At 51.0% G+C, this 23,468-nt stretch overlaps 1 protein-coding gene across 2 annotated transcripts in view; it reads left to right on the forward strand.

Annotated features, from left to right (window-relative positions):
* The window catches only part of SAMD4A (sterile alpha motif domain containing 4A), a gene marked incomplete at both ends in the record, with an annotated part of 249,891 nt that extends 226,706 nt beyond the window's left edge, over positions 1-23,185 (forward strand). For both annotated transcript variants that reach the window (XM_080708237.1, XM_080708238.1), the window contains 5 exons: positions 2,636-2,754; positions 7,566-7,767; positions 8,500-8,626; positions 16,633-16,716; positions 23,157-23,185. In XM_080708237.1, the coding sequence (XP_080564363.1) occupies positions 2,636-2,754; positions 7,566-7,767; positions 8,500-8,626; positions 16,633-16,716; positions 23,157-23,185 (561 nt within the window). The remainder of the gene's footprint in view (positions 1-2,635; positions 2,755-7,565; positions 7,768-8,499; positions 8,627-16,632; positions 16,717-23,156) is intronic.
* Between the last annotated feature and the right edge of the window lie 283 nt (positions 23,186-23,468).

The following is a 23,468-nucleotide window of genomic DNA, read 5'->3' on the forward strand; positions in this document are numbered from 1 at the left end:
CTGAAATGGGCTGACTGGTGGTTCTGGGTAGCCTATAGGCGTGGAATCATCTCTTCCCCCACCAGACCCTCGAAGTGGCTGCTCCCTAGTGTAAGCCACGTCTGCTGCTACTGGGGGTCCCAAGCCATTCGCAGATACCCCATAACAGAGCACTGCTTTGTAAGCAACTGGTACCAGTGCCAGTTTTCAGAAATCCCTGAAGCCCACCATGACCTAGCTCTGGCTTGCTGGCTCGATGCCATCCCGCTGAGGAGAACAGGCCACCACACTCCTTCTGTTCTGCCAAGGGGCTGGCTTGGGCCCATCACTTTCAACAGAGGGGGCCTGATGCCACTCCCTTCCCTCATGGCAAGCGATGAGCCCGAGTCTCTGTGGAGGGATACACATGTCATTTTCTCAGATGCTGTTTGCCACCGAGGGAGATGTTTGTGTAATGATATCCTGAGAAAGACTTCTATGAAGTAAGCCATTCTCTCCCTGGCCACTTGGAAACACAGGACAGTTGTCTTTCAGAATGGCTCCAGCCTAGCCTGTATTGTGGTTTTGAGACCTTGACGTCAATTTGTGCTGCTGCTGGGGCTAAAAGTCATTGTTGAATACCAAATGTGAGGAACACACATACAAGAATCCCAAAAGGGCCACTTCCAGCACCCGGGAGCCACAGATACTACGACATCACTGAGACCACATTCTTTTTTTTTTTTTTTGGTGGTACTGAGGGTGGAACCCAGAGGCTTTCTACCTCTGGGCTATACTCCCAGACCTTTTTTATATTTTATTTGCAAACAGGGTCTCACTAAGTTGCTGGAAGCCTCACTGAGTAGCTGAGGCTGGCTTCGAACCCATGTGATCCTCCTGTCTCAGCCTCCCAAACGCGGGGATTACAAGCATGTGCCACCACACCCGGCCTGAGACCACATTCTAAGTACCCTTGCGGCTTCCTCTTGTTCTCAGTTGATCCTCACAGACTTCTTGTGGGTAAGGTATCACGACCTTCATTATCATAATCCTTGCCAAAAGGAACTGAGTCAGAACAGAGGGATGGATGGGGAGAAGGGTGTGAAGAGATTCAATCCTGCCCATCTGCATCCAGAGCCTTCCTGGACGCTCCTCCCCCAGTGATCCTGAGCAGCACAGCTCCATCTCAGGTCCTCAGCATTTGGCTACATCACAAGTCAAATGCAGAACCTGCCCCTCCCATCATTAATCCAACAGAAACAGCTGCCTTTTGCCCAGCTGTTACACGTATTTGTTGTATTTAGACACTCGGGGAGCATCACCAACAATTGAGAGGAAGCATGGAGAACCATGCCCTTCTCTTCCAGCTGAGACCATCTTCTCCCGCTGATGGGCCACCGATTCCTGCAGCTGGGGAGCCCCCTTGGTGAATGGCCTCAATAGCATCGGATCGAGATCACCCCGGAGGGAAGGGCTTGCCACGTGTCAATAACATTTTCCATAATGTGATGAACACCTTTTCGCTTTTGTCCACAGAGCTGTCCTGTGTTTAGGTGCTTAAAAGATTAAGCATCCTCAGGAGAAAATTAAGCTGTCATATTTTTTTCATTTAAGGAATCTGTTTCCTTTATGAGAACTAGTCATTTAGTCTGTTGCGCTAAGTAATATTTTATTACTTCTTAAAGGATTTCATGCCTTATTGACAAAGCTGCTTGGGAATGTTATCTCTGTTATCTATAGTTCCTGCTAATAATTAAGTCCAGTAGATTCCCCAGGCATGTGTCCTCGGCCACAGCTCCAGGAACTTGATGGGAGATTCATGTATTACATGTGTTCCTCGCCGTTCGGGACACCACACATCCATCTTCTACCCACAGAACCACCGGGCACTTGCTACAAACCCAAGCTCCCCAGACACCCTCCAGATCTATTTAGTGAAGCCCTCAAGTTAGGGGAGGGGCCCAGGAACCTGCATTTAACAGTCTCCTTTGCTGGTTTTAGTATCTTGTGGATTTTAAAGACCCTGCACTGGGGAATCACGACTCTGGGCTGTGGGGAATATAAGGCTATACTTAAAAGAACGCATGACGTTGACATGTGTTGTGGGGCAGTAGGCAAAACATTCCTAACAGACCAGTTTATTTTCCTAAACTTCCATGTTTAGGGACACAAGGCCGCTTAACTTGAGATTTCTCAGTGAAGCCCTAAGACAGAGCACATGCTGCATTCTCTGAAGCCGGCAAACCACTCCAGGGTGACCACACACCATCAAGCAGATTGATTTTTGGAGTGGCTTAGAATTTCCATTGATTATGAAAATACAAGGGAGCCTGCAAAAGCCAGAGTATGCAATAATCAATTCTGCAATTCATTCTTGGTTAATGAGTAAGGTCCAGAGAGGAGTTGGAGGAGGGGAAGGTGGATATGGGTCTGCCAGAAACACAACCAAAAATGAAGGTGGTCAAAAGCTGGAAGCACGTACCTTAGGTGTCTCCAATGCCAAAGTAACTTGAATCCTCAACACAGGTGGCTCCCAAATTAAAGCGACTTCCGTTGGCACCAGGGTGAAAACAGGTGAAGAAATGGCAACTGTGATATTTTCCCTCATTAATTACGTGTTTCTCCCTCTAATGCCAGGCTGCGTCGCCCATTTAAAAGTCCTGTTTGTTTTTTGCAGGCATTTACAGAGACGCAGAAAAAAAGATTGTTGTCATGGAAACAGCAGGTGCAGAAGCTCTTTCGGTCTTTCCCTCGGAAAACCCTTCTAGACATATCAGGATATCGACAGCAAAGAAAGTATGTTGGGATTTCATTCTTTGTAATGTCCACCCCCATACCTGCCTCTGTTCCCGGGGTATGAATATGGCAGAGCATCGCTTTGACTCGTGGTCACTTCCAAATCCCATTCCTTGAACAGGTGGGGCTGGGAAGAGGCTGCTGGGAGTGTGTTCCCAGAGGGAGAGCTGAACGTGGCTCTGTAACTCAACTTACATTGTCAGAATGATGATACTGATGTAGATGGGCATGGGAAGGGAGAACGGGTACAATTCAGTGAATGCCAGCAAAACACAGTGGTTGGTTCACAAAAGGGGGCTCTGAAAGGACAAACACGGGCTCTTCCATCAGCACCTTAAGTGGTAGTATAATTTTCTTCTCCCTTCGAGCTGCAGACAAGCTAATTATAGTTGGTGGTGGGGTAAAGAGCCCAGTGCTGGTCTATTTTGGTCTGAGCCTGCAGTCTAATAGTGGAGCAGTACCATTCTTGATTTTTCATAGTACTTCAGCTTCTTGGATGCAGTTAAAAATAAGCCTGGTTGTACTTTAGAACCCGTTATCTTAATATGGCTTTAAATTGAGGAATCTAATTGCATATTAAAGGTGAACTGAACTGAACATTTACAGGAGAAATTGAGGGGGAAGGGTTGAATTAATCCTTAAACTATGATGAGGGGGTTTCTGGGAAATAAGGGGATGACAGTGCAAACATCCTGAAAACAATCAACATTCTAACCAGGCGTGGTGGCTCACGCTTATAATCCCAGCATTTGAGAGGCTGAGACAGGAAGATCGTAGTTCACAGCCAGCATCAGCTACTTAGTGAGGCCCTTTGCAACTCAGTGAGACCCTGTTTAAAAATTAAAAATAGTACTGGGGGTGTAGCTTGGAGGTAGAATGCCCCTGGGTTCCAACCCAAGTACTGCAAAAAAAGAAAAAAAGAAGCAACATTCTATCTTATGTTCAGATCATAATGTCTTCACTTGCACCTAGCAAGTACTGAATTCATTTTGTTTCTCAGGGCATATATAGAAGGTCTGTGTTAAGCCGGGCATGATGGCGCAGGCTTGTAATCCTAGCGCTTGGGAGGCTGAGACAGGAGGATCGCACAGGTTCGAAGCCAGCCTCAGCTACTCAGTGAGGCTCTCAGCAACTTAGTGAGACCCTGTTTCTAAATAAACTATAAAATAGGTCTGGGAGTATAGCCCGGAGGCAGGAAGTCTCTGGGTTCCACCCCAGTACAGAAGAAGAAGAAGGAGGAGGAGAAGGAGAAGGAGAAGGAGAAGAAGAAGCTCTGTGTTGTTAAAAATCAGAGACACTCATTTGCATAAGTGTGCCTTCAAAAAAATCACTGTTTCCTATTATCTAAGGAAGGCATGGACAGCTGGAGTTTGTGAAAAGTCCTCACGAAAGATTTAAAAATTAAAGAGATCCCATCCCAGCGAAGGCCACTGTTATTTATTAAACAAACATTTATTTAGCACGTGCTGTGTGCCAAGTGGTATCCAAGCACTTTAAAAATATCAATACATTTCATCCTTGTGACAACCCGATGAGGTAGAGCTGCTATTATTAACCCCAATTTACAGATGAGTTGGTAGGCAGTGAAGCCCAGGATCTGGACCAAGCAGGCCTGCGCCAGCCCCAGGTCAGCGCTCTCCACCACTGTGGCCATCAGATGCAGCAGTCACCAGATCCCTGGCTCTAAGCTGCCTGGTGTTGCCCAGGCAATGGGCTCAGCTAGACTACCTCTGTGCTCTGAAGATTCCCAGGGACCTAGATGAAAGGCAAAGCCTGCTCCTCCCCTCCTGCCCCATTCAGCAGCTCCTAAAGGCAACACTGTTTCTACCAAGGAAGAGGAAGACAAGCTCCACTCAGAGGCTGAAGACAGGGCTTTTAAGCTCTGTGCTCCTCCTTCCCAAAATACCACCCCATCTCTGTCATCCGAGTCAGAGAGCCTGAGCAGGACCATGCGCCTCAGCCCCTCCAGAGGGTTTCTAGTGATCTCTTGTATTGGGCCAGCCCGAGGTGTGCCTGGCTGGCGTCCTGATGGGGCTCCTTTTGTCGATTGGATAAGAAAGAATGAATTCAGTCATCAATTGTAAATGTTCAATTGGATGTTGCAAAAAACCCTGGAAAATAGTTTGTTCCCGTAAGTATTCCCTCTGGGATCTCTTTACACTATTAATTTGCTTTGAAGACCTGTTTCTCCGATAATACAAAGGTAACTGCAGCCCGGCCCCTGCTCGAATTATCACAAATCCCAAATTAATTGCTTCTTATTAATGTTATTTTATCAAAGACTTTTCAAGCATTTCAAGGTAATGAAATCAGTTAGATTTAGAAAGGCAGAGGAGAGGAGTCACAGATGCTCAGAGCCAGAGAATGAGAGAGGGAAACCACTTTTGTCACTGCTCTCTCCCCAGAAAGCCTGATTATTTCATTAAGTTTAGCAATCTGAAGTATCCTAAGTGGTCCCCCCACCCCTGCCCATAGCAGCGGCAACCCTCAGCAAATCAGGCTTTGTAATAACCAACTAACAGCACCATAGCAAGGCCCCAGGGTCAGGAGAAAATCAGCCCTGCTGTCTTTCTGGCCCCTGCACATCCTACCTCCAGAATGTTGTGGACTCACCTCTCCTCCCAGACAGCTGAGTCCTAATTCTAGGGGTACCAAGGTCCCTCAATTCTCCAGGGACTTCTCCTAGAGAACTCCTCTGCACAGCCTCATATTGCTTAAGAATACAATCTTGCCTTCCTGGAAGCCTGGATCATTTTAGCAACACTCATTGACTGCTGTGTTTTGCATATGAAATAACTTTAAATTCTAACCAAAATGGAAAGTGAGAAAAAGCTATCCACACTAAATAAGGGGGAAAAAAATACTGAATCATCTACCAGGTGGCCAAAATTCTGACTCCAGAAATCAAAGGAACTAGTTTTCACAGCTAAAAAGCAAACAAAATTCCCTATTTGAACTGTTTCCACCTGTCAAATACCTCAGTGTCTTCCCTCCAGAGGAGGTCCATCACCTGAAATTCTCCCTCTTAACCCAAATTTCTTTTCATATATTTTTTAAATCTTAGACTTTTGTAAGAGAGAGAGAGAGAGAGAGAGAGAGAGATATCAAGAACCCTCAAGTGTCCTGACCTCCATATTAAATAAGCTTCTGACCAGAATCTAGCATGCTCTCCTTGGCCAGAAAGCCTGAAAATTGCTGGGCATGATGGTACAGGCCTGTAATCTCAGGATTTGGGAGGCTGAGACAGGAGCATCACAGGTTCGAGTCCAGCCTCAGCAACTGAGTAAGCAGCTGTTTCAAAGTAAAACAATAAGGGCGGGCCTGGTGGCGCACACTTGCAATCCCAGCATTTGGGTGGCTGAGACAGGAGGACCTCGGTTGGAGGACAGTGTCAGCTACTACTTAGTGAGGCCCTTTGCAACTCAGTAAGACCCTATTTCCAAATAAAGAATAAAGAATAGGACTGGGGGTGTAGCTTGGAAGTCAAATGCCCCTGGGCTTCATCCCCAGTACCGCAAAAAAAAAAAAAAAAGTAAAGCAATAAAATAAATAGGGCTATGGGTATAGCTCGAAGTTAGAACACCCCTTCATTCAATTCACAGTTTCAAAAAAAAAAAAAAAAAAACTGAAAGTAAAAAAATACAAGTCTGGAATTCTCTTCCCTGCCCACTCTTCCTGAGAAATGAGGGAATTCTGCGGCGTGAAGAAGGTTTTCTGGGATGCACTTGGCGGCGGCGGCGCCCTGCCCCCACAGCACAGCCCTCTTGCTCAGGAAATGCCGGCTTTGCGGGCGCCCCTCATCCCTCATCCCTCCGTCAAACTACGCCAGCGGGCCTGCGGGAGTCTCCGCGGGCTGGGGCCACCTCCCGGGAGTAGCCGGCGAGTCTCTCCCATCTAGTGGCCGTCGGTGGTAACGCACTCCGGCCGAAACCTCGTGAAAGACCGAGGCTGACTCCTTTGGAAAGAATGTGCTGGTCCTTGAAGCCCTGCTGGCCGCCCTGCAGCTCCAGAACCTGAGGCGCGGCGGCGGGGACGAGTTCTTGGGCGCTGAGCTCACCCGGCCCAGCGGGAGCGGCTTCCCGCGGGGACCCGGGGAAGCGAGGGCTGCAGGAGGGCCTGGGGCCCAGGCTCGGGCCCAGGCACTTACAGACATCTTCACTCTCAACCCGGGCACCAGCCCCACAGATGGGGCAGCCCTGCCATTCCGACAAGTATGATGGCAGAGCCTGCCTGCCTGCCTGCCTGCCTTCGTCATTCAATGAATTCGGGAGCCGGTCCAGGCGCTGGGCATCCGGGATTGAGGACCGGCACTGTCCTTTTCCCCACAGAGCGTATTTCTTAAAAGAGCTCGCAGGCCTCTCTTCAGGTCTGCCGCACAGATGGACAGGTTGGAAATGGACCACCGTGTGATGTAAAGGGCCTTGGGACAGGAGTCAGACCCGGTTCTCAGCCTGGTTCTGCCTCTTTCTTGCTGTGTGGCCTCTTGAAAGGCGCCCCCGCCCTGTCTGCGGCACCAGGCATTGGGCAAGATCAGTGCTAGGAAGAGAGGCAGGATCTGGGCTCATATTCCAGCGCTGCCCCCTGCTGGCTGTGTGGGCTTCAGAAAATTCCTCTAGTTCTAAAGAGACAGCGCCAGCTACACAGGGTTGTCGTGGCAAGGGTTGAGGAGCACCATGTAATGCCTGCGGTTTTAACCCCAGCTCCCGACACCGCCCTTAGCTGCAGACGTGCCTTGCGTGTGGCCGCTCGGCGGCGCCCCCTGGCGGCGTGGGTTGGGAGGATAACTGACGTCTCCTCTCCTGCTCCCGCAGCCGCGGCTTTGGGCAGTCCAACTCCCTCCCGACGGCCGGCTCTGTGGGCGGCGGCATGGGCAGACGGAACCCGCGCCAGTACCAGATCCCCTCTCGGAACGTCCCTTCTGCCCGCCTCGGCCTCCTGGGCACCACTGGATTTGCCAGCTCCAACCAGCGCCACACTGCGGCCAACCCCACCATCATGAAACAAGGAAGACAGGTTTGTCGGGGCACGCCTCATATGAGGGGCTTTACACAGACCTGCAAGGCCTGTTTCTTCTTTGCCCTGCTCCTTGACCTGCCCCCAAAGACCTTTCACCTCCCAAGTCTCGTTCCAGGGGACCCTGAGCATTTAAGGAGACTTCTTTCCCTTTTGATAGGTGTAAAATAGCCTCTGTTGTCCCAGCTGTGATGGAGACCTCACACAATTTAGTCGGAAGCTGTCCTAGAGAGAAGGGACACATTCCCACCCAACCTGTCCCACGGGCCTGCTTTCCACCTGTGTTTCGGCAGCCTGTGAGGCTGTGCCGATTGGCACTGGAATTCGAGAGACACTAACAGGTCTAAGGCTCTGGGTTCTGCTAAGAAACTAAGAGGTGAAAGACTGCATTAAGCCAGGAGTGGTGGTGCACGCCTGTAATCCCAGTACGCGAGAGGCTGTGACAGGAGGATAGCAGGTTCGAGACCAGCCTCAGCAACTTAGCAAGTATCTGTTTCAAAATATGAGCTATAAAAGGCTAGGAGTGTAGCTCAGAGGTCGAATGTCCCCAGTAACACACACACACACACACACACACACACACACACACACACACGCCACAAATATATGCAGAGGAGTAACACTGCATATCTTTTTTCCAGAAGTTTGGAAAGAGTTCTCCTGGGACCGTTGCCCCCTGTATTATCCCCAGGGCATCTGCACTAACAGCCTTCCCTTTGGATTTCTCACCAGAATCTCTGGTTTGCCAACCCTGGAGGCAGCAACAGCATGCCCAGCCGCACCCATAGCTCTGTGCAGAGGACCCGCTCGCTGCCCGTGCACACGTCTCCGCAGAACATGCTGATGTTCCAGCAGCCAGGTAAGGCCCAGCCCTCCATCCCTCACTTCCTTCGCCTCTGACATAGGATGTCAGAATAGATGGCCCGTGAGCCCAGCTGGCAAGTGCCTGGCCTTGACAGTCGCCACACATTCTTCTGAGTGCGTAGAAGTCTTTCCTTTTTTAAAACGGTGCCACGCTGGCGTGAATAGCAGCTGCTTGGCTGGGAGCCAGCACGTGGAGCCCCAGCGTTGGTTGCAATCTGATGGGGATTTTGAATACTAGTGATATTTCTAGATGGATTAAACTAGAGATATCACTAAAGGGTTCCATGTGCATGTGTGTGCATGCATTCATGTGTGCCTGTGTGTGTTTAGGGGGTGAGAGAGTGAAAAAAAGAGAAAACTGGATCATGTTGATGCTGGTTGGGATTGCCTTGGGAGGCAATGGCCGTTGGACCGGCCACCTTTTCTGTACTGGGGGGAAGAACACCACTTGGCCCACTTCAAGTCAGCTCCACAGATCATCAGCGCTTCCTAAGACAGGCCAGCCAAAATCACATACAATCAACAACAGACCCTTGCACCCTCCCCCTGGGCCGGCAGGAACCTCTTAGACTCTCAGAGTACAAAGTCCCACGAGCAATCATTGCACCTATCTAGATACCCCTCTCCCCAGCAGCAAACCAGAGCTGTGTTGCACCTGTGCAAAGATGCCATCCTAGGCAGTAGAAGCACTCAGGGTGGCCCCAGACAGGGAGAAGCAAGAGTGATGGGTACAGAGTGTCGCCGCATGGCCCAGAAGTCATGGCTGGCCAGAGGGTCTGGCTGGAGGAACAGAAAGCAGATCAAGGGAGCTGGTAGATCACAGCCCGAATTGGGGCGTGAATATGAGCTGGAGAGCTGACTCTGGCCCCTTTCCATGGGTGATCCATGGGAGGTTTGAGCTGAGCTCAGGCAGGCCGTGCACAGGGAGGCAGGCTAGAGTGAGGCCGCACGCACCTTAGGGTGCTGCAGGAGAGGACCCGCCCACCCCGGAAAGGCGCACCCGGAAGAGAAGCAACACGCATGCAGCCCGGCCGATGCCTCTGGAAATTGCTCCCTGACTTCTAGAACTCATCCCATTTGCTCACTTGTATCTAAAACCTCTTTTTTCTATTTCAATTCTTGCAACTATCTTTCTTCTTGGGGAGGAATACTACAGTTTTGGGGGGTTGCAAAGACCTTCTCCCTGAGTCCAGTCCTCTGTTTTCATACAGAATTATGTATAACCCATTTCCAATAAAAGCAGCCTGGGCTGTATGGTACACGCCTGTCATCCCAGCTACTCGGGAGGCTGAGGCAAGAGGCTCACACGTTAAAGTCCAGCCTCAGCAAATCAGCAAAATTGTCTCAAAATAAAAACAAAAAGGACTGGGGATGTAGTTTAGTGGTAGAGTGCTTGACCTTGATCTAGAATGTACCAGGACCCTGGGTTTAATCAAGGGGGGGGGGATAGGAAGAGGAGGAGGGAGAGGAGGAGGGAGACGAGAAAGAATCTGAACAAGATTGAAGACGCCCGGAACACGAAGAGATGGTCCACAGTGAATAAGCGCTCCACCTGCCTTGTGGCCCCACTGGAGTTCCAGCATAGCTGCTGACCTTCCGTCCTAAATACCCTGCGACTTTCTTGAATTTTCCAACCTGTTTTTTTTTTAACTTCCTGCCTCTGTTTCTCCAGGCCTCAGTCCTCCTCTTTGTTATTCTTGCCCCAGTTTTCTCCATCTTCACTGGGAAGCCCAGGCCCAGACAGCACTTGCTGAGAGCTGTGCCGTCCCCTCCTGAGCCCTTTGCATCCGTTGCTATGGATCCTGGGTCTGGACCTTTGTTTCCCCCGCATGTTTATAGCCATGCCACGTGGCCAGCTCACTCTCAGGGCTCCTGTAAACCTAAGATTACTTTCAGCCTCTGCACACAAAGCCTCTTGTTCCCATGGTTAAAGGATCAAATAATACAGAAGGACTTAAGAGGAAAAATGACTGTCCCTCTCTCCGACCCGTCCCAGGCCACAGGTCCAAGTTCAGAGGCAACCACAGGGAACATTTTGTCTGCAGTTTTCCCACAAAGTAGTCACCTGCAAGTCTCTAAATAAATTTTCTTTGCATACTGGACTCAGACCTCTAGAGCCCTGGAGGATTTGTTTTGGGAAATCTCTTTCCCAAGGAGTACAAGCCCTTATCCAGCCAGGCCCTAGTAAACCACAGCATTTCTAATAATGGCCAAAGTGTGGGGGGAAAGGCTACTACAAAGTTCTTGATAGCAAATCAACTGGTGAGCGCTCCGAGGAGACACGCCACGTTCTTCCCCCGCACTCGGCTCCTACAGAGATGTGGCCATGGAGGGGCAGGGAGAGCACAGCCAGTACCCAGGAGACCCGATTGAAGAGGAAGGAGACTGTAGAGAGCTCTGCCCAGAGCTCTGCTCTCAGCCTCTGCCCAAAGCTCCACGTGCACATGCCCCTCACCAACCCAACACTGGTTGTCAAGACCAGAGGTCAGTGTGAGCACTGTTCATCCTGAGCAGCCGGCCTCCTTCCCAGTCCCTAGCTTCCAGGCCAGGCCCAGACAAGACTCATGGGAAAGAGATGGGCTCTGGCAGATCTGCATTTTGATGCCAACCAGCTTGGCCCAGGGAGCTGTGAAGACTTCTGGGGGCTTGTGGCCAAGCACCAGGACTAGACCACTAGTGTCAGATCATCAGAAGGCAGAAAGTGGCTTTCATCTTTACAGGAATTTTGTGAACACAAAATGGGATAGAGATGTGTGAGCAACACAAAATCAAATACTCAGAAGACTGCCCATGTAGGATAAGGTACTGTTTTGCTCCCAAACCTTAGATGTCTTCAAAGCATCTATTTTAAATTATAGGTGCAAATCTTGAAGACTACAGTGCATTCTAAAGAAGTGTTGAGCCAGGTGTGGTGGCACACACGCCTGTAATCCCGGCACTGGAGAGGCTGAGATGGGAGGACCACCGGTTTGAGGCTAGCCTCAATTTAGCAAGACCTTCTGCAACTTAGTGAAAACCTGTTTCAATATAAAAAATAAAAAGAGCTGGGGGTGGCGGTAGCTCAAAGGTAGAATTGGCCCTGGGTTCAACCTCTAGTATCAAAAAATAGTAATGAGGAAATGTTGGTCCTATAAACATAAAACCATTAGGATAGAAGACTTAAGACATCTCCACAAAATAGAGGGAAGACGGGGACCAGAGCCAGCCTCCAGTTTTTTTTAGTGTTTTAGTGATCAGTCACCTTGCTTGGATTTTCCAGATACCTCCCAGGACCATCCTGGGCAAATTTCTACTTCATTCCCACCTGTAAAGAATTCAGGTGTTTCCCAGGACCAGCCAGGAGAGCCATCAGGGATAATGGTGTCTCACTGTCTCCTGGATGAGCAAGTAGCACTGGCCGGGACCTACTATGGAGGACGAGGCCCAAGACACTCACCCAGGGGGAGATTCATGCATCAAATAAGTGTGGCAGCCAGCCAGGATGCCACAGTCCTCACAGAGGCAGGGTGTGCTCCCAGCTGGGAAATTCATTTCGAGATTGCTGGGAGAGTAGCCCTTTGTTTCGGAAGCAGCCCTTTTCTACTCACGCAGACTCGACTGTCCCAGTCACAGAGGCTCCTGGAGTGGCCCCGCACTGTTCTGAAGCCATGGAGGCTCCTCACCCCCGGGAGACTGATGGGAAGGACAGAGAGACCCAGAGCAGGCTTCAAAGGCAAGCCAGCAACAGGGGAGGTTGGTTGACCTCACAGGCTGCGTTCTAAAAATCTCTTCCCCTGCACAAAACTGCAGATAAAACAGATTGGTTTGAAAGGTTTTTCCCAGAATGCTCCAACCTGATGCTTATCCTAAAGTTCTAACAAAACTGGCTCCTAGCCAGGCACAATGGCACATGCCTGTAATCCTAGCACCTGGGAGGCTGAGACAGGAGGACAGCCTCAGCAACTTAGCCAGACCCCCTTTCAAAAATAAAATAGGGCTGAGGGTATAGCTCAGAAGTAGCATGGCCCTTGGTTCAATCCCCAGTGTGGAAAGGAAGGAGGGAGGGAAGGAAAGGAAGTGAGGTAGGTAGGGAAGGAGGGAGAGGAAAGGCTCCTTAGGTGCTCTGGACCCTGCGGCCAGTGTCCCCCCAAGGACAAGCACCTGGGCGCTCAGAGAGACCCCAGCAGCATCTCTAAGGGGTGGGTAGCTGCTCCCCTCCTAGTCCCTTCTCAACCCTCAGCCTGAGACTACACTGCTGTACACACGGGACTTCTGAAAAGTCACAAGTCTGCTATCAGCCTTGACCCTGAGAGTCCTCACTAAATCCTGGAATGGTCTAATGGAGAGGAAAGGAAGAATTCCTAGTACAGGTTGAGTATCCCTGATCCAAAGTATTTGGGACCAGAGGGTTTTGGATTCAGAGGTTTTCTGCTTGGTTTGATTTTTTTGGATTTGGGAATATTTGCATATAAAATTTAAAATGCTCAAAATCTGATGTTTTTGGAGCATGATGTCAGCGCCAAAAAGTTTCACATTTCAGAAATTTGGATTGAGGTGCTCAGCCTATACTCAGAGCTGCTGTCTGAGCTGAGGAGAGAGACCTACTTAGGATGAAAGCAGAGGAGGCTCGGTTAGGGAGGGGTCTTTCACAGCTTGTCTCAGTCAAGATTCTCACTGATATCGCCCAAAACAACCGACCTCTCAACCTAGAGGAAAGAAGATTTATTTGCTCACACTTTTTGGAGATTCTGGGTTCGTCTGTGTGAAGCCAAGATCTGAAGCTCAGGGCAGGGTGATGGGACGTGGAAACAGGGAGAGAACAAGCTCCACCCTCACGTCATGGAGGCCTGAAGTGGTGGAACAAGCAAGGGGACCAGGGAGCACATGTAATCCCCAAGGCCACACCCCAGGGACCTACTTTCTCCAGCCACATCCTCTGTTGCCTCGGTTACCACCAATGGGATGGATCTATCTACTGATGAGACTGCAGCCCTCCTAACTTAACTCTATCACCCCTGAGCTCTTCAGAGAACATTCTGTATCTGACCATAATGCAGCAGTATCTGCCTGGTTTACAGCAGGGTCTGGATAGAAGAGATGAGCCCGCCCTCTGGAGCCGTAGCTACAGAGGCCCGGAGCTGCCTGAATGTCCCTCTGGGTCTTTGGCAAGAGCTCTGCCACCCAAGCCAACCATTCCTGAGGTTTTCTAGCCTGAGATGAAAGCAGTCACCCACCAGTGGTCTTCCTTTGTCTTAGTTGTATGACAAGATGCCATGGATCTGTTTTTATCAAATACACAATTAAAAAGTCACACTATTAGGATACTCTGCAGCATGAACATATGGGCTTCTCCCAAGACTTAGACTTTGTCAGAGCTGCTCTGGGAGGAGTGGTGGGGGGGTCACGGCTCCCCAGCGCATCCCAGTGAAGAACCTGGGTGCGAAAGCAAGCTTAGCAACTTCCCACCTAAAAGAGCAGCCGCGAAGGTTTGGAGACTCTGAGCAGAGAGCCCTGCGTTACTCAGCCCCCCTTTTGGAACACGCGATCCCGGGCTTGGAAAATGGCATTTTGCTGTGTGTTGGCAAGAAATCCTGCAGCTCAGACACTTCTCTCCAAATGTCGAGCATCTTTATTTATCCAAATCTCTCCACAGTGTTTGTTTAAAGGGGAGCGCTAGAGAGTAAACTAAATCTTACAATGAGCATATGGGTGGCTATAATTGCTGAGGTTTTTTTTTTTCTTATTTGCTAACTAGCTATATATAAAGTTGTGTTTCTATTTTATAGATTTCACACCCTGAAGGCTGCTAATTTTTGCATGCATATGATTTTCACATGAATGGATGAAAATATGAAAATATTCTTCCTTCGGGGATTGTCTGATTGCCCCAACCCTGCACTTAGCAGCAACAGGAGGGCGGGACAGGAGGGGGTGCCGCCATTCTCTCTGGCTCCCTGGAAGCTCACTTGGCCTCCATCCACTCAGGAATTGGCCCGGTTGTCTTCCAAACCCATCCCTGCTGGAACTTGTGGCCGGAAGAACACTACCTGCTCCCCAGGGCTTTTCCTATCGATCCTCTCGCCAGCCTTCTCTTTAGAATTTTAAATAACGTAGCCAACATCTGCCTCTGAATTAGCTGGTAATGGGAAACACAAATTGCCGAAGATCTTAATGTATAGCTCATCAAGGAAAACAGATACTTTGGTTTAGCCATTGGTTTTGACTTCCTAGCCCACCAAACCGCCAACCTCATTTCCCTCCCTCCCTGTGTCTGTCTCTGTCTCTCCCTCTCCCGCTCTCCCTCCCTGGTCCCATGTGCCCCCTGGTGGAGATGTGGAGAAGGAGGGAAATGGCCTGAAATTGGGCCACAGGACCCTTTATTTCCCCAGTTGATGGGCAGATCTTAAAGCCAAGGAGGGGGAACAGCTTCCAACATGCCTCATGCCGACATGCTCTCTGGGACTCCTGCCTCCCTCCATAGGACTTCACAGTTTGTGGCCAGCAGGCTTTGAGTGTTTTTGTTTCGGGTACTGGGAATTGAACCCAGGGCTCTCTGTCTCTGAGCTGCACTCCCAGCCCTGTTTTGTTTCATTTCGAAACAAGGTCTCACTAAGTTGCAGCAGGCCCAGCCAAGTTGTGCTGAGTCTGGCCTCCAACAGGAGTCTGCAATCCTCCTGTCTCAACCTCCCAAAATACTGGGACTATAAGTGTATACCACCACGCCCGGCTTCCTTCTTCTTGATCTTTTTGACTGCTTGACAGACAAATAGTACTTGTGCAGAAACCAGGACCAGGGATTGTGGGAGATTCCGAGAGAGGGGAAAGCATCCTCACCGCCTGCCAGGTGCCTCCAGGTAGTTAGAGAGACATTGGAGGACTTTGAAGAATAAGACAAGATGATGCTGCTTGTGGTGGCCCAGCCAGAAAGGAGGAGGCTTGAGGGGCCTCCTCCCACTGGGGAAAAGCAGGATTGGAGCCTGGAGAGATGGAGAGGGTCCAGATGGTAGAGGGATGTGGGAGGCCAATCCCATCGTGCCCTTCCTGAAGTGCAAGGGAGGCTGCGTGCGGTGGCATCACCTGTAGTCACCAAGGTGCGCAGGAGGCCCGGATGCAGAGCCAGACACAGTCTTGTCCCAGCTCCACGCCAGCTGGCTAGCCTTTCTGGGGGACTTAGCCCCCCCAGAGCCCTGCTTGGAGACTGGGCTTGTTGGGCAGATGAAGGAGCCAGCACATCTGTAGCACTGGACACAGTCTCACAGCCAGGAGAGGCGCTCACTGGGCCAGGGGCTGCCCACCCCGCTCCTAGTACAGAATCAGAAACGCGCTGGGTCCAGCTCCAGACACAGCAAGCAGAGCTAAGTCCCACTCCAATGACAGGAGCAAGCACATGGAAGAGGGCAAATACAGACTGTGGCAGGTGTTGGTAACAGCTATGAAGAACAAGAAAGCAGGAGAGGGGGCAGTGTAGTGCTGGGGGAGGTGCTGTACTGTTCATTGTCTCTTGGGAGAGTCTTCTGGGGAGACAGTGAGGACTGAATTGTGAAGGTAACACAGAGTGAGCCATTGAAGACCCATGGCCTGACAGTTCCAGGCAGAGGGAATGGCAGTGCAAAGGCCCTGGGGTAGAGGCGGGCTTGGGATGGATCAAAGGCACAGGGAGAGTTTATGAGGACAGGGAGGTGACCAGAGGTCATCACGTGGGGCCCTGCAGGCAGAGGTTGGCTCTTACTGATGGGAAGGTGCTGGAGGGGGGGGGGTCTAAGAGTGATAGACTATGACTGTGACCAGCTATTTTTAGTCAGCAGTTCTCGCCCAGCCAGGAGAGCACCTCTGTCCACAGTGGACTCTAACCGACCTCAGGCGTTGGCGGGACCTGAAGGAGCTTGCCCTACTGCCCGCCCCAACAGCCCCCTGCATCGGCACAGCAGACCCTCATCCTGAGAGGCGGAGCCACACAGCGCGTGCCTGCTTCCTCCTTGCCCTCAGCCCTCCTGTCACTCACATGTCCCTTTGTCCCTACAGAGTTCCAGCTTCCCGTGACTGAGCCTGACATCAACAACAGGCTGGAGTCCTTGTGCCTCAGTATGACCGAGCATGCCCTGGGAGGTGAGTGTTCTCCGTGCGTGTCCTCCGCAAGGCAGCGGGTCAGCTGTGGCAGCCCCGGGGGTTGGGAAGGGGACAGGGAGAGCAGACTGTTGGACCCTCACCTGGCTACACCCACCATGCCGCTGCTCCCCGCCTTCCCAGAAGTGAGTCCGGCCACCCCTTCCCCTTCCCCCGCTCCCCACCCCCAGCACGTTGGGACCCACCACAGCAGTGTCCCAGCAAAAGGCACTGTGGAGCGGAGGAGGGGGAGCCAGGCACACAGGGCTCTAGCAGGACACCCCACAGACTGCCTGTGCCCTTCTCGGCACTGAATCCCCTGGTCTGGGCCAAGCATATCCCAACATGCTCTAAAAATAGAATTTTGGAAACAAAGATCCCTGCTTGTTTTTCTATCTCCCGGTTGCAAATGGTTTGCATGACTCCTGGAGCCCCAAGCAGCCCAAGCTGTCCTTTGCCGTGTGACAGGGATGGTTGGATGAGCCAGGAGCGCGGGCTGAGGTGTGTGGGGCTGCAGCTGCTCCCGGAGCCCCGCACACCCCCAGGACATGGCCTGCAGCCCCCTCTCGCAGCTATCCGGGAGGGCGTGGGCAGGTACTTTCTCAGGCCTGTGTGTTTGTGGATAGCTGGCAGGTGAAGGAAAGAAGGCCACCCTTCCCTCCGACCTCCCGGGAGTGTCCGGAGGGGCCACCCCTGTGCCTCCGCTAGCGCTCTCCAGCCTGCATGTGCTCACCCGCCTGAGAGCTGTGCCGCTGGCACCCCTACAGCCATCCACCACCACTCCAAAGAGCTTTCTCCTTGAGTACAGGGCTTTAGATTTTTAGTCTCTGCAAACATACCCTTACTTAAAACCAAATAGAGTCGGGCGTGGTGGCGCGCACTTGTAATCCCTGCGCTTGGGAGGCTGAGATAGGAGGATCGCACAGGTTCGAAGCCAGCCCCAGTTACTTAGTGAGGCTCTCAGCAACTTAGTGAGAGAGACCCTGTTTCCAATTAAAGTATAAATAGGTCTGGGAGTATAGCCTGGAGGTAGAAAAGCCCCTGGGTTCCATCCCCAGTACCACCAAAAAAAAAAAAAAAAAGTAAAAACCAAATAGAAAACAGACCAATGCCCTGCATGGAGCAGGGTGAAACCCTGGCGTTATCCCCACTTGACCTCAGTACCAGGCGGGAGCTGAACGCCCGGGCACCAAGTGGCATCGCAGGGATTTAGAACAAACAAATGGGGAAAAGATCTAGTTACCTCTGTGACTTACCCGGGGTTCCAGGGAACCCCGTTTGTAAGCCACTGCTCTCAACCTGGCCATGCACAATCATAGAAGTTTTGTAACATCATCGGGTCATTCCTGTTTCCTCTTGGGGGAGGTGCCACCAGTTCCTTTCCTCTGCCTTCCTAAGGAGATTGGGTCGGCAGCCCCCTGTGAGTAATGGGAAACCACCGAAATGTCCATCGACAGATGAGTATAGATGGACAAAATGTGGCGAAGCTATCCAGTGGAACAGTATTCAGCCTCAACAAGGGAAGAGGCACCGGTACACGCCCCAGCACGGCTGAATCTGAAAACATTATTTTATGTGAGACAGCCAGATATAAAAAGCCACAGAGTTAGCCGGGCGTGGTGGCGCACGCTTGTAATCCCCGCGCTTGGGAGGCTGAGACAGGAGGATCGTACAGGTTTGAAGCCAGCCTCGTTGGCTTAAGAGACCCTGTTTCCAAATTAAATAGGAAATAGGTCTGGGAGTGTAGCCCGGAGGTAGAAGGGTTCCATCCCCAGTACCACCAAAAAAAAAAAAAAAAAGGCCACAGAGCATAGGACTCCATTGCTGCGAAATGCCCAGGACAGGCTGGTCTATAGGGAAAGCAGATAAGTGTTGCCAGGGGCTGGAGGGGTGAGAATTGAGAGTGACTGCTGACAGGTGCCGGATCTCTTTTAGGGGGTGGTGAAAATGTTCTGGAATTAGTGGGTGATGGTCATACAATTCTATGGCGATACTCAAATCCACAGCATTGTACACTTTTAAGGGGTAAAATGTATGGTATGCAAATTGCCTCGATCGTTTCAAGTTTTTTTAAAGGAAGTAATAAGGGCATCATGGAGCCAGTGTTAGGACAGGCGCTGGTGAGCGAGTCCCTGAGCTGGCCCCGCCACTGCGGGGGAGGCCCAGGCACAGGGTGGCAGCCCAGGGCTCCTGCCCCGCAGTGGCCCCCGAGGTGGGGAGTGGGGCTCCATCATGTCCTGCCTGTGAGAGGCAGCAAGGAGAGCTGACCTGCCCCCTGGGGCTTGATGGATCCCAGTAATTGGCACTGTTATCAAACTACTAACATTATCATCATTAGTAGCAAGAATGCCAAATACTCTTTTATTACAGGGAGGTTTTCATTGAAAAGTTTTTCTTTTTAATTTTGTCCATTTTTCTCTTTTTACAGAATACCTCTCTAAAATCATGATGAGTTTCTGCTAATGTTTTCATCTTGTTAACCTCCTAAGCCTCTTTATTGCTGTGTTTCCCCCCCAATAATTCCCTCCAGTGGGAAGCCTTGTAAGCAGTTTTCTGAGCAGAGGACGCAAATCCAGCTGAGGGTGGCCTGGCTGGCTGGGCAGTGGCAGGGCGTCCTCTTGCTATGACAGGGCCTCTCTGCTGGCTGGCCCCTTCTGGGTGCCAGGGAAGCTGACCTTGCTGGGGACAGAATGCCAATGAATTAAATCACTTTATAGGCAGGCAAATGACTAGGGAGAGGAAAGCCGACTTAAAGAGGCTCCTCTGCTTGCAACCCAGGAGTGGAGGAGGAGGGTGTGGAGTCCCCTGGACATGGCATCCTGGGGTGGCCACGTAGATGACCAGCCCGGGGCCCACCCCCTGTGCTGACATCTCTCGATGCCAGAGAAAAACACTTTTCTCTTGAGCCTTCCTTTCCCACCCCTTCTGTCCTTGAGGCAGAACGGTGAGAACACCCAGGCAGTGGGCTGCCCTGGCCAACTTGGTTTGCAACTCTTTCTCTGAGGCTCTCCGTGAGCTCTTAGGCTTCGGTGGCCCCAAGGCATTCAGGAAGATGAACTGCCATTGCCCTCCTGCAGAGGGCGCTGTGGACAGGCTCCGCGGGGCTGCAGAGGCTTGGCTCTCCCTGCAGTCTGTAGTGAATTACACCATAGAGAGGAATACAGGGTCCGCGTTCCTATTTTCTGGAGTTCACACCTTGCCATTTCTTCTCACCTTCTCTACTTTTATGGGCCCTAGTAGCCCCAATGTTAGGCAATATGGAGAATTTGTGCAAATTACTTTCTGAAGGCACCGAGCCAGCATTGATTGGAAATTGTCATAATAACCTTAAAAAACTCTGCCAGTTGTTGCATGTGAGTGGCACCCCCCCCCCTTTGGAGTTGTTGGTTCATAGCCTGAACAACTATCAATAATCTGGACTGATTTATTGGTCAGTGCCCTGCAGATGAACACCACCATCCTTGGAAGATGAGTCAGGGGGTTGGAATTCGGGAAAAAATGCAGTTTGAGGCTGGGTGTAGTAGCACATGCCTGTAAACCCAGGACTTGGGATGCTGAGACTGGAGGATCGTAGGTTTAAGGTCAGCCTCAGCAAATTAGTGAGATCTCATAATATATACATATATCGAGGCTGGGTTAGTTAAGATTTTCCTGTTTCCAGCTCTGCACTTTCATAGCCATGAAAGTTTGGCATTAATGAGTAGGCCAGCAAACCCCAGCAATTGTGTACCGCACTTCTAGAGATGAGGGAGGGACCCCTACAAATGTCCCTCCACCACAGAAATACCCCTATACATACCACATACATGTGCAAGCATATTATATATCCCTCTTCTCCCAGGCCAGTTACCACTGCAGAGCCACCATTCAAAACCCAGGTTGAGCCTAGGGTGGTGGCACATGCCTAGAATCCCAGTTCTTGGGAGGCTGAGATAGGAGGATCACAAGTTCCAGACCAGCCTCAGCAGCTTAGTGAGAGACTCTGTTTCCAAACAAAAAAATAAAATAGGGCTGAAAGTGCAGCTCAGAGGTAGAATGCACTAGGGTTCAATCCCCAGGACCACCATAACAACACAGAATGACCTTAAACCAGGATGACACCACAGAAGATAAGGAGGAGTTACTGACTAGAAGTTTCGTATGTGTGGGCCTCTAGGAGTAATGATCCAGTGCCTCAAATATTCTCAGGGGCCATTGCTTGCTTTCTTTAAAATCTCTCCCCAAATTGTATTAAACCTAACATACACATGAGCAACAGATAAACTGGAGAAATCTAAATAATATTAGTGGTTTGTCTCAAGGTCAGTATCTTACATAAAATATTGTGGTTTTACAAATTATCATCATAGGAGAAAACCTAGTGATCTATCCATGGGCTCTCCCTAGATAAGCCCCCGTCTAGGCCCTGATACGGTAAACTAGGATTTAAACCAGGGGCATTATCTCTGAGCTACACCCCACAGCCCTTTTACTGTTTTATTTTGAAAGCAGCTATGTTCACACCGTACCATTGATGCCACGCTACTTTTAATTTTGGAACAGGGTCTCTCACTAAGTTACTGAGGGTCTTGCTAAGTTGCTGAGGCTGGCCTTTAACCTAAGATCCTCCTGTCACAGCCTCCCAAGTACTGGGATTACAGGTGTACTCCACCACTCCCAATTATAGATCATATTTTTTTTACAACTGGGTGCACACATCATTATTCCAATAAAAGTTTTCAATTAAAGAAGCACTTGTCCTTCAAGTCCCAGCTGGCAGGGTTGCTCACCTGGCCCTCCTGGTGGGAGAGCTGGAAATCCCTGCTGTGGGCTCAGCCCTCTTCCAGTGGCTCAAGTTCTCCAGCTTTCCCTGGAGCACTCTACTCTCCCGTCTCCCACCCAAGGCCTGCCTGTGACTAGAGATGCCCCACCTGTTGGCCAGGTTTGCCATACTGGGGCTTAGATGGGGCCCCTTGGCTGGCCTTTGGGCCCAGCAAAGCCAGGGAGGCAGCTCCCCTCACCCTCATTGAGTGGTCACTGAACACGGTCTTTTCTGCTTCCTATGATGGCCAGCCGGTGCCTGTCCGCTCGGGGGATGAGACTCTTGTCAGCTCTGGCGTGGACTGGGATAGGGTACTCTCCACCACTCAGCTTGTCCTTCAGGCCATCAGACAGCTGCCAGAGAAGCTATTCTAAAACTGGGGCTGGTTCTACTGCTTATAATTCCCAACCACCACATCCAGCCTCCTGCTCGTGGTACACAGACTCTCAGAGTCTGCTCCCGGGGGCTGTCTAGAGCCCATGAGAGCCAACAGCTGAAAAGGGGCTGGCAGCCAGCAGAGCCTCCATTTCTTACTCACGGCTCCTCCTCTCTGGTGTGTGCGTCCCCGCTCTGCAGCCAGGCTCTCCAGTCTCTAAAGTGTAGATGCGGTAGGTCCTGGGTGGCCTTGGGCTCTCCTGCCCTCACGAGCTTGTGCAGCTCCAGGTGCCCATGACATCTACCTCTTTCAGACTCTAGAAACAGAATTTGGATCCATGTGAGTCAGATATATCGAGCCCCCTGGTCTACCCAGCTGTGGCCAGGGACCAGGGTCACAACACTTCATCCCCACTCCTTCATCAGGAACTTAAGTGAAAGGGAGCTGCTTCCAAAGACAGGGATGTGAGCTGTACAGGTCCACGTGTGTCTTATCAGTTCCCCCTCCTCCTCCTCCTTCTTTTTTTTTTTTTTTTTTTTTTTTTTTTTGGTACTAGGGATGGAACCCAGGAGCATTGTACCTCTGAGCTAGCTACACCCCAGCACTATTTTTTTTTTTATTTTGAAACAGGGTCTCACTGAGTTGCAAAGGGCCACACTAAGTAGCTGAGGCTGTCCATTAGCCGCAATCCTGTCTCAGCCTCCCAAATATAAGGATTATAAGCATGCGCCACCACACCCAGATCCCCATCCTTCATCCTAAAGCTCTGACCCACCCCACCAGTCACTGACCCGCAGTCACACCTATGCATGTGCCATAGGCCCTCTGCGCCGCCCTGCACTGCCTGGCGCGCACCCTCTCCTACCAGCGCATCTACAAAAGCCACTTTGTGTCTCTATGAAACTGTCCCAGACTTCCAAGGCCAACTTAACATCCTCCCTCCACACTCCCGCTGTCTTGGCAGGCACTCCTTTATAGCGATGATCATTCAGAGACTCGTGGTCCTTTGACGTATCTGCATCCTGCCTAAGATGCGAACACCTGGGGTGCAAGGACCGGGTCTTTTCATCTTGGCTCCCAGGCTCAGTGTGGCTCTTGGCCAAAAAAGAAAAACATGTATTCTCCCGAGGTTGAGTGGGATCTGTGAATGAAGAGATGTAGTTCTCCTCTGTCCTCAGAGGCCCAGCACGCATGGCCTTGTTGTCGGTGGGCCACGAGGAAGCGTTTTGCTCCCCATGACCTTCCTGTGCCTCTTTCTCTTCCCAGACGGGGTTGACCGGACCTCCACAATCTAGAAGCTGAAGAGGACAGTGACCGCGCTGGCCGTGAAATCGACTGCTGCGGGCCAGTGTCAGCCATCTTCAAGGTTGCACGGCATCTCCCAAGATGCTTTGTGGCCTTTTCCCCCTGGCCCCTCGCCCATTTTGATTTTGTGAGAGCGTAGGTCATCCTTGTAAACATATCAGTAGACCTGGGATCGGTTCTGTCGTCATTTGTTTCTGTCACGAGATGATTTCTTGTGCGGGGTGGGGCGGGGCTCTAGGGGAATGGGGACTGGGAGGGGGGCGGGTGGAGAAT

Source organism: Muscardinus avellanarius (genome assembly GCF_963383645.1).
Source record: "Muscardinus avellanarius genome assembly, chromosome: 12".
NCBI lineage: Eukaryota > Metazoa > Chordata > Mammalia > Rodentia > Gliridae > Muscardinus > Muscardinus avellanarius.